Raw genomic sequence first — 11,487 nt, 5'->3', positions numbered from 1 at the left:
CCTCAGACACGTTCCCTACCCACACCGAGTTTACAGTCTGGAGAGAGATCTTTTTCTATCTTTGTCTTCAATCCTCCCCGCTGCCTGAACTTGTTCGCTGCTTCCACTCCCCAATACTTTGTATTCACACACCCAAACACACAACACACACACAACACACACACACCCGCTTATAGCACAGGGAACCTGATTACAGCAGCTCCCGTAAAGTGGAAAATGAATTCGTTCAGTAATATTTATGAAGTGCTTACTGTGTGCAGAGCACTGTACTAAATGGTGGGGAGAGTACAATAGAATAATAACCAGTCACAGTCCCTGCCCACAACGAGCATACAGTCTAGAGGAATAACGGATTGTAGTTGGTTTGATTTCACTGGCTTCAGTTACATCCACCTGTTCTAACTCTTCTCATTATCCGCTCTCTTCAACCAACCTTCCAAAAAGAACCTTCTTACCATGATTCGCTTTCAACGCTTCCTCCTTCCACCTCTGGCTCCCAGCCTCCCTTTGGCTTGGAAATTCACCCTTTTCAATTCCCCAGGCCGAAGATATCCCACCGTCCAAAACCCTCTGGAATTCCACCTTCTCGAGGAGGATTTAGCTAATTCACTTCTTCCAACCACCTGTCAGTGACCAGCTCCAGACTTAATGCATCCGCAGACCCTCGGGATATTTATGCTGAAGGTAACGTTCATTATTCTAGACTGTAAGCTCCTTGAGGAAACATGTCTACCAACTCTTTCATATTGTGGTCCTCCAAGCATTTGGTACAGTGCTCTGCACACAGTAAGCGCTCAATAAATGTCTCCGATCGGATGACTGATTAATCTATGTTTCCCCCGTAGACGGTGAGCTCCTTGCGGGCAGGGACATGTCTCCCAACTCTTTTATAGGTTGCGCTCTTCAGCACTCAGTTTAGTGCTCTGCACAAGTTAAGCACTAAAAATATGATTATCAACCACTAAGAATAATAACGATAGTGTTTGTTAAGCGCTTACTATGTGCCAAGCACTGTTATAAGCGTTGTGGGGGGATAGAAGGTAATCAGATTGTCCCACGTGGGGCTCACAGTCTTCATCCCCATTTTACAGATGAGGTAACGGAGGCACAAAGAGGTTAAATGACTGGCCCGAAGTCACACAGCTGACAAGTGGCAGAGCCGGGTTTAGCAACCACGACCTCTGACACCCACGCCTGCCCCCTTTAATAATAATAATAATGATGATGGTACTTGTTAAGCACTTACTATGTGCAAAGCACTGTTCTAAGCACTGGGGAGGTTACAAGGTGATCAGGTTGTGCCACGGAGGGCTCACATTTTAATCCCCATTTTACAGGTGAGGTAACTGAGGCACAGAGAAGTTAAACGACTTGCCCAAAGTCACACAGCTGACAGTTGGTGCGGCCGGTATTTGAACCCACGACCTCCGACTCCAAAGCCCGGGCTATTTCCACTGAGCCACACTGCTTGTCATCCACATATCCACTGTTCCATTCTTTTCTCCTTCCATCTGTCAATGACATTTTGCCTATCCAGCCTATTAGACAGGGAAGTCTTTGAAGGCGAGGATCAGGCCTTTTATCTCTCTTTTTATGGTATTTCTTAAGCTCACATTATGTGCCGGGCACCGTACTAAGATCTGGTGTGAATACAAGAAAATTGGGTGGGTCACAGTCGCCGTCCCACACAGGGCTCACAGTCTCAGTCTCCATCTTACAGATGAGGGAACTGAGGCCCAGAGAAGTGAATCTACCTGCCCCAAATCACCCAGAAGAGAAGTAGCCTGGCCCATTGGAAAGAGCACGCGCCTGGGCTCTATTTCCAGCTCTGCCAATTGCTTGCTATGTGACCTTGGGCAAGTCACTTACCTTCACTGTGCCTCACTTCTCCTGTTCTCCCTCCTGCTCAGTCTATGAGCCCCAGGAAATGCAGGGACTGTGCCCAGGGCTTGGAACGATGTTTGACGCATAGTAAGCGCCTCACTAATACCGTTAAAAAAATGAAAAAGACGGGTAGCCGTGATTAGAACCCAAGGCCTCTAACTTCCAGCCCATGCTCTATCTGCTAGGCTGCACTGCTTCTCTCTTGCGTCCGCCCAAGATTTGTTGGGGGAAGACCCGTGAGGGGGTATAGGTGATGAAAAATCTGGCCAGTAGAATCTCAGTCATACTGACTTGTCCCTGCCCGGAAGGTGGAAGTCACCACGGCCTGCGGCTGAAGGCATGCCATTCATTCAGTCAATTATATTTATTGAGCGCTTACTGTGTGCAGAGCACTGTGATAATAATAATAATGATAATAATGGCATTTATTAAGCGCTTACTAGTCTAAGCGCTGGGGAGGTTACAAGGTGATCAGGTTGTCCCACGGGCGGCTCACAGTCTTCATCCCCATTTTGCAGATGAGGTAACTGAGGCGCAGAGGAGTTAAGTGACTTGCCCAAAGTCACACAGCTGAAAATTGGCGGAGCCGGGATTTGAATCCATGACCTCTGACTCCAAAGGCTGTGCCCTTTCCACTGAGCCACGCTGCTCCTCTGTACCAAGCGCTTGAACGCTCTAGCCCGGAAGCCACGGTAGCCGGGGTTTGGGCTGTGGATGGAGGGGGCCAGGGGGCTACCGTAGGGGCAAATATTTTCTCTCTGCTTGCGTACGCAGTCCTGGTTCCAGCTCCACCCAGGTCCCCGGGTACGAACGTCTTCCCTGAGTGACCCTCACACTCATGGCGGTTAGCCTGCTTGTCCCTCCCCGTCCCTCTCCACCCTCTCACCGGGCCAGCGTGGGGCTGGTGGAGCGCTGACCCGCTGTGGGCCAGTCCGGTCCCCCCTCTCTCCTCGGACTCCTGGATGCAGTGGCCACGGAGGGATGGAGAGGAGCCGTCAGCCCCGTACTGCTCTCCCGCGGGAACTGAGGCACGCTTTCCAGACAGGGCCCCCGTCCCCTTAGATAAAGCCACCGCTGCCCCGAGGGGGGTCCCCGGAGGACCGGATCCCAGCGACCCGTCCCCACAATCCTTGATTCCCCACAGAGATGAGGATCTGGTGATGGCATGGCGTTCCCGTGGCAACGGTATCCTAACAGTTCCCTCTGTTAGTGACCATCTGGGTCAACAGTTGGGGGCTTCAGCTTTTTTTTTTCTTCAGTGGTACCTGTTAGCACTTACTATGGTCCAGGCACTGGACTAAGTGTCGGGATGCGATACAAGCTGATCAGGTTGGACACAGTCCCTATCCCACATGGGGCTCGCAGTCAGGGAGAACAGAGGGAACAGAAGCCCAAAGAACAGTCTCAATCCCCATTTTCCAAATGAGGGAACTGAAGCCCAGAGAAGTGAAGAGACTCACCCAAGGTCCCACGGCAGAAAGATAGCAGAGGCGAGAATAGAACCCAGGTCATTGTGACTCCCGGGTTCACGCTCTATCAACTAGTCCATGCTGCTTCTCTGAGTTTCATAATAATAATAATGATGATAATAATAATAATAATAATAATAATAATAATAATGGCATTTTTAAGCACTTACTAAGTGCAAAGCACTGTTCTAAGCGCTGGGGAGGATACAAAGTGATCAGGTTGTCCCACGTGGGGCTCACAGTCTTAATCCCTATTTTACAGATGAGGGAACTGAGGCTCAGAGAAGTGAAGTGACTTGCCCAAGGTCACACAGCAGACATGTGGCGGAGCATTTATGATAGCATTTATTAAGCGCTTACTATGTGCAAAGCACTGTTCTAAGCGCTGGGGAAGTTACAAGGTGATCAGGTTGTCCCACGAGGGGCTCAGAGTCTTAATCCGCATTTTCCAGATGAGTGAACTGAGGCGCAGAGAAGTGAAGGGACCTGCCAAAAGTCCCACAGCTGACAAGTGGTGGAGCCGGGATTTGAACCCATGACCTCGGACTCCAAAGCCTGGGCTCTTTCGACTGAGCCACTCCGCTTCATCTTGGTCATTAGCTCAAACGATCAGTCGGTCATTTAATCTGTAGTATTTTCTGACGTCCTCTGATTGCGAATCTAGAGAGAATGAGAAATTACTCTTAAATCCATCCTAAGCCCCTCCCCCGGGTATGTTTGGGGGATCAACCCAAAGAAGCAGCGTGGCTCAATGGCAAGAACCCGGGTTTGGGAATCAGAGGTCATGGGTTCTAATCCCGCCTCCGCCACTTGTATGCTGTGTGACTTTGGGCAAGCCACTTAACTTCTCTGGGCCTCAGTTACCTCATCTGGAAAATGGGGATAAAGACTGTGAGCCCCATGTGGGACAACCTGATCACCTTGTATCTACCGAGCGTTTAGAACAGTGCTTGGCACGTAGTAAGTGCTTAAGAAATACCAAAATTCATTCATTCATTCAATCGTATTTATTGAGCGCTTACTGTGTGCAGAACACTGTACTAAGCACTTAGGAAGTACAAGTTGGCAACATATGGAGACGGTCCCTACCCAACAATGGGCTCACAGTCTAGAGACGGGCTCATAGTCTAGAGAATTATTGAATTATTATTATTATAATTATTATGCATCTGCATCTTTTTGCTGGACCTCCATCTTTCTGAATTGTTCTTCATAGTCTAGAGAATTATTAAATTATTATTATTATTATTGTTCATCTGCATCTTTTTGCTGGACCTCCATCTTTCTGAATTGTTCCTCTCACTGCTCCCACCAGATTAGTGCTTAGAACGGTGCTTTGCACATAGTAATAATAATAATGATGGTATTTGTTAAGCATTTACTATGTGCAAAGCACTGTTCTAAGCGCTGAGGCTTAGTAAGCACTTAATAAATGCCATCATTATTATTATTATCCCAATTTTTATGGCTGCAGGCTCGCTATCCCTCCTTGGCTCTTGTTTCACCTGGCATTGGCAGAACTGTGCTGGATGTTTGGAGTTCTGGGTGCAGTGTGAAGAGTTCAGAGTCTCTCATTTCCATTTAGGACTTTAGTTTCTGTTGAAACAAAGGCCAGTCTGTTTACAGACACACCCTGGACTGTTTCTGATTCTTTCTCCTGCTTCTTCTTCTTCTTGTTCTCAGTGCAATGTGTAGAGTTCAGAGTCTTTCATTTCCATTTAGGACTTTAGTTTCTGCTGAGACAAAGGCCAGTCTGTTTACAGACACACCCTGAACTGCTTCTGATTCTTTCTCCTGCTTCTTCTTCTTGTTCTAGGGGCAATGAGTTCAGAGTCTCTCATTTCCATTTAGGACTTTAGTTCCTGCTGAGGCAAAGGCCAGTCTGTCTACAGACACACCCTGGACTGCTTCTGATTCTTTCTTCTGCTTCTTCTTCTTGTTACTAAGCCCTTACCATGTGCCAGACATTCATTCATTCATTCAATAGTATTTATTGAGCGCTTACTGCGTGCAGAGCACTGTACTAAGCGCTTGGAAAATCCAGGTTGGCAACATATAGAGATGGTCCCTACCCAACAGCGTTATCACAGTCTAGAAGACGTCGTACTAAGGGCTGGGGTCGATTCATTCATTCATTCAATCGTATTTATTGAGCGCTTACTGTGTGCAGAGCACTGTACTAAGCGCTTGGGAAGTACAAGTTGGCAACATATAGAGACGGTCCCTACCCAACAGTGGGCTCACACTCTAGAAGGGGGAGACAGAGAACAAAGCAAAACATATTAACAAAATAAAATAAATAAATAGCATATGTACAAGTAAAATAATCGGGTTGGACGCAGCCCCCGTCCCACGTTGGGTTCACAGTCTTAATCCCCATTTTTCAGATGAGGTAACTGATGCACGGGGAAATGAAGCGACTTGCCCAAGGTCACACAGTGGAGGCAGATTTAGAACTCAGGGCCTTCTGACACCATGCCCTGCGTGCTCTCCACTCTTCACACTGCTACTCAGAAAGAGCCTGGGCTTTGGAGTCAGAGGTCATAGGTTCAAATCCCGGCTCCGCCAACTGTCAGCCGTGTGACTTTGAGCAAGTCACTTCACTTCTCTGTGCCTCAGTGACCTCAGCTGTAAAATGGGGATTAAAACTGTGAGCCCACCATGGGACAGCCTGATCACCTTGTATTCTCCCCAGAGCTTAGAACAGTGCTTTGCACATAGTAAGCGCCTGATAAATACCATCACATCATTATTATTATTATTACTCAGGCTTGTATGCTTTGCTCTAGAATTACAATTCTGGGTGATTTAGTTCAGGAGTTCTGCTTCCATGGTTTGTGAAAGAGGCCGGGCTTTGGTGTCCACGGTCATGGGTTCAAATCCCGACTCTGCCAACTGTCAGCTGGGTGACCTTGTGCAAGTCACTTCACTTCTCTGTGCCTCAGTTACCTCATCTGTAAAATGGGGATTGACTGTGAGCCCCCCATGGGATAACCTTATCACCTTGTATCCTCCCAGCGCTTGGAACAGTGCTTTGCACATAGTAAGTGCTTAATAAATGCCATTATTATTATTGTTGTTATTATTATTATTATCATTATTATTAATAACTCGATGTGGGCAGGGAACGTTCCTACCAACAGGGTTGTAGTGTCCCGAGTGTTTAGTACAGTGTTCTGCACAGTAAGTGCTCACTAAATACCATTGATCCAAGCAGCGTGGCTCAGTGGAAAGAGCGCGGGCTTAGGAGTCAGAGGTCATGGGTTCAAATCCCGACTCCGCCAATTGTCAGCTGTGTGACTTTGGGCAAGTCACTTCACTTCTCTAGGCCTCAGTTCCCTCATCTGGAAAATGGGGATTAAGATTGTGAGCCCCACGTAGGACAACCTGATCACCTTGTATCCTCCCCAGTGCTTAGAACAGTGCTTTGCACATAGTAAGCGCTTAATACGAAAATTATTATTATTATTATTATTATTATTATTATTATTATTATTATTAGAGCTTGTTTCAGGGTTCCACTACTGAACTGGGACTGATTACCATGCGGGACAAGGACTGTGTCCACCCTGATGAGTTTGCATCTTCTCCGGCGCTTAGTACAGCGCCTGGCACACAGTAAGTGCTCAACAACTGCCATTAAAAAAAAATGGTAGTTTAATTGAGTGATTGATTGCCTGAGCCTTCCCTAGAAGAAGAGAAGCAGCAGCGCGGCTCAGTGGAAAGGGCCCGAGCTTTGGAGTCAAAGGTCATGGGTTCAAATCACGGCTCCACCACTTGTCATCTGTGTGACTTTGGGCAAGTCACTTCACTTCGCTGGACCTCAATTCCCTCATCTGTAAAATGGGGAAGAAGAGTGTGAGCCCCACGTGGGACAACCTGAAGACCTTGTATCTACCCCAGTGCTTAGAACAGTGCTTGGCACATAGTAAGTGCTTAACAAATACCATCATTATTATTATTGAGAAGAGAAGCAACGTGGCTTAGTGAAAAGAGTCCGAGGTTGTGGGTTCTAATCCCGGATCCACCACATGTCACCTGTGTGACTTTGGGCAAATCACTTCACTTCACTGGACCTCAATTCCCTCATCTGTAAAATGGGGAATAAGAGTGCAAGCCCCACGTGGGACAACCTGACGACCTTGTATCTACCCCAGTGCTTAGAACAGTGCTTGGCACATAGTAAGCGCTTAACAAATATGAACATAAGAAGGTGACGTGTTTCCGACAGGATTTTTCCCCCAAAGTTAGCCGTCCCCAGGACGAACTTTATGTGTCCCTGTTTCTCAGAGCCATCCTCTCACTTCCAGCACTCTCCTCAGGGCGGCCTTCACATCCCGGTTCCTCAGGCTGTAGGTGAGGGGGTTGAGGGCGGGGGGCACCATGGCGTAGGACACGGACACCAGCAGGTCCAGCGTGGAGGAGGAGTCTGAGGGCGGCTCGAGGTGGACGACAGTTCCCGTGGAGATGAATAAAATCACCACGGCGAAGTGGGGCAAGCAAGTGGAGAAGGCTTTGGTCCGGCCCTCGGACGACGGCATCCTCAGCACGGCCCGGAAGATGCGCACGTACGAGACAACGATGGAGACGAGACACGAGACGTTCAGGATGGCAGAGAAGATTGTGACTCCGATCTCCCGGACGCTCCCACTGGGGCCATGATCTGGTTCCATCATCTGGGGAGCGTCACAAAAGAAGTGGCGGATCACGTTGGACCCGCCGAAGCCAACGGAGAAGGTGGCGGCCGCGTGCGTGGCGGCGTTCATGGGACCACCCAGCCAGGAGGCGGCCACCATCTTCCCGCAGGCCCCTCCGTCCATGATGATGTTGTAGCGGTCGTAGGACATCGCCGTGAGCAGGGCTGCTTCGACGCCCGCAAGGCTGATTACTAAGAAAACTTGAGAGATGCAACCCGGGATAGAGATTTCTCCCCGGCCGGTCAGGGATTCGTGGATGGATTTGGGGACGGTGACGGAGATGTAGCAGAGATCCAGGACGGACAGGTGCTTGAGTAAGAAGTACATGGGGGTGCGAAGGCGCCGGTCGAGGGCGGTGACGGCGACGATGAGGAGATTCCCAGTCAGGGCCGCCAGGTAGACCAGGAGGAACAGCGCGGCCTGGACCAGCTGCGGCTCCCGGATCTCCGTGAATCCCAGCAAGAGGAATCCCGTCACCGCCGTGCCATTGGCCATTTCCTTCCCAGAGATAAGATGTCCTAGCTGTGGAAGAGAAGACCGCTTTGAACCATTACAAATTCACTCATTCAATCGTATTTATTACGCGCTTCCTGTGTGCAGAACACTGTACTAAGCGCTTGTGAAGTACAAGTCGGCAACATCTAGAGACGGTCCCTACCCAACAATGGGCTCACAGTCGAGAAGGGGGAGACAGAGGACGAAACAAAATATGTGTCACATCATCTCACAGTAACTCTTTGTAAATACTTTTACTTTGTGAATACTTTTACTACTGATGAGAAGCAGCGTGGCTCAGTGGAAAAAGCCCGGGCTTTGGAGTCAATCAATCAATCAATCTTATTTATTGAGCGCTTACTGTGTGCAGAGCACTATACTAAGCTCTTGGGAAGTACAAGTTGGAGTCAGAAGTCATGGGTTCACAACCCGGCTCCGCCACTTGTCAGCTGGGTGACTTTGGTCAAGTCACTAAACTTCTCTGGGCCTCAGTGACCTCATCTGTAAAATGGGGATTAAGACTGTGAGCCCCCCGTGGGACAACCCGATCACCTTGTAAACTCCCCAGCGCTTAGAACAGTGCTTGGCACATAGTAAGTGCTTAATAAATGCCACTATTGTTATTATTATTATTTACTACTAAGCGCTTAATACATTGCTCTACACACAGTAAGCGCTCAATAAATACAGTTGAATGAAAGAATACTATTCCTACTTTCTTCTGGTGGGCAAGATCATGGGGACACATATTTGACTCTCCCAAGTGCTTAGTACAGTTCTCTGTGCATGGTCAGTGCTCAATACATAAGCGCTCAATAAATACGATTGAATGAATGAATGAATACATGTCATTGATTGATGGCCGAATTAATCAATGGCTGCTTCCCCTCCTAGACTATAAACTCCTTGTGGACAAGGAACATGTCAACCAACTCTGTTATACTGTACTCTCCCTGGTGCTTAGTACAGTGCTCTGTACATAGTAAGGGCTCAATAAATACGATTAATTGATAGCGCTCCATAAATACCATTGATTGATCGATTGATTGATGACACATAGCTGGTTTGAGGTTACCCATTTTCTATTAGACTGTAAATATACCAGAATAATAATAATATGTTCGATTCACCGGATTTGAATAGTACTTGCGGTATTTGTTGAGCACATACTATGTTCCAAGCGGTGGAATGGATAAAGTCCAATCGTGGCTTAGTGGAAATAGCCCGGGCTTGGGAGTCAAAGGTCGTGGGTTCTAATCCCGGCTCTGCCACTAATCAGCTGTGTGACTTTGGCCGAGTCACTTCATTTCTCTGCACCTCAGTTACCTCCTCTGTAAAATGGGGATTAAGACCGGGAGCCCCACATGGGACAACCTGATTACCTTGTATCTACCCCAGTGCTTAGACCAGTGCTTCGCACATAGTAAATGCTTAACAAATGCCATCATTATTATTATTATCATTATTAGATCAGATGCAGTTACTGTCCCACACGGGGCTCATAGTCTAAGAGGAAGGAAAACAGATATTTTAATGACCATCTCATGGACGAGGAAACTGAGTCATAGAGAATTTAAATGATTCGTCCAAGATCACACAGCAAGAAAGTGACCCCCAGCCCTCTGCTCTTTCCATTATTATACACCCTTTATCGCCACATCAATATCGATCATCCAGTGGTATTTATTGAGCGCTCACTGTGTGCTATACTAAGCACTTGGAGAGTACAACAGAACTGATAGACACATTCCCTGACCTTACTGAGCTTGTCTTCCCTCCTACTTAAACTGTGAGCTCTACGTGGGACTGGAACTGCATCCAAAGAGATTAACCTGTATCTACCCCAGTGCTTGGAACAGTGGTCGACACGTGGGGAGTGCTTAATAAATAATTAAAAAATAAAAATGATAAAATAAATAAATAAATAAGAACTGCATCCAAACAGATTAACTTGTACCTATGAAAAGACACAAGAGCCACAAGAAGCAGCGTGGCTCAGTGGAAAGAGCCCGGGCTTAGGAGTCAGTGGTCATGGGTTCAGATCCTGGCTCCACCTGCTCTCAGCTGTGTGACTTTGGGCAAGTCACTTCTCTGTGCCTCAGTTGCCTCATCTGTAAAACGGGGATTGACTGTGAGGCCCCGTGGGACAACCGGATCACCTTGTAGCCTCCCCAGCACTTAGAACAGTGCTTTGCACATAGTAAGCGCTTAATAAATGCCATTATTATTATTATTATTATTATTATTATTATTATTATTATTACCCCAGTGCTTAGAACAGTACTTGACACATGGGGAGTGTGTAATAAATAAGAATAAATAAATAGACGAGCATGCAGTCTAGAGATGCATGGAGACTGCCTGGATCCTTTCAGGAAAAATATATTTTTTATGGTATATGTTTAGCACTTACTATGTGCCAGGTGCTACAATGATAATAATAATAATAATAACAATAATAATAACATTTATTAAGCGCTTACTATGTGAAAAGCACTGTTCTAATAATAATAACAATTATTACTCTATTTATTTATTTATTTATTTATTTGTACATATTAATTCCATTTATTTTATTTTGTTAATATATTTTGTTTTGTTCTCTGTCTCCTTCTTCTAGACTGTGAGCCTACTGTTGGGTAGGGACCATCTCTATGTGTTGCCAACTTGGACTTCCCAAGCACTTAGTACAGTGCTCTGCACACAGTAAGCGCTCAATAAATATGATTGAATGAATGAATGAATGTACGATGGCATTTATTAAGTGCTTACGATGTGCAATGCTCTGTACTAAGTGCTGGGGGAGGTTACAAGGTGATCAGGTTGTCCCATGGGGGGACTCACAGTCTTAATCCCCATTTAACAGATGTGGTAACTGAGGCCCAGAGAAGTGAAGCGACTTGCCTAAAGTCACACAGCTGACAAGTTGTGGAGCTGGGATT

The 11,487-nt window shown here is 46.9% G+C and overlaps 1 protein-coding gene across 1 annotated transcript; it reads right to left on the bottom strand.

Annotated features, from left to right (window-relative positions):
* Nucleotides 1-2,559: 2,559 nt before the first annotated feature.
* Nucleotides 2,560-8,200, bottom strand: LOC119922653 (olfactory receptor 14J1-like). Its single transcript, XM_038742358.1, has 2 exons — nt 7,727-8,200; nt 2,560-2,592 (listed from the first exon to the last, which is right to left on the bottom strand). Exons 1-2 carry the CDS (start codon nt 8,198-8,200, stop codon nt 2,560-2,562), a joined length of 507 nt encoding a protein of 168 aa, XP_038598286.1.
* Between the last annotated feature and the right edge of the window lie 3,287 nt (nt 8,201-11,487).

This window comes from Tachyglossus aculeatus, unplaced genomic scaffold (assembly GCF_015852505.1).
Source record: "Tachyglossus aculeatus isolate mTacAcu1 unplaced genomic scaffold, mTacAcu1.pri scaffold_116_arrow_ctg1, whole genome shotgun sequence".
NCBI lineage: Eukaryota > Metazoa > Chordata > Mammalia > Monotremata > Tachyglossidae > Tachyglossus > Tachyglossus aculeatus.
This window is presented reverse-complemented; position numbering and strand designations above follow the sequence as displayed.

What these genes read in the sequence shown, in the direction of transcription:
- LOC119922653 (XM_038742358.1), bottom strand. Translation starts at nt 8,200, where the DNA reads ATGTCCTACGACCGCTACAACATCATCATGGACGGAGGGGCCTGCGGG. An exon ending in CCTACGCCATGGTGCCCCCC is followed by an intron (nt 2,593 to 7,726) that starts GCCCTCAACCCC and finishes CTCCATCCACAG; the next exon opens with CCCAAACCCCGGCTACCGTG.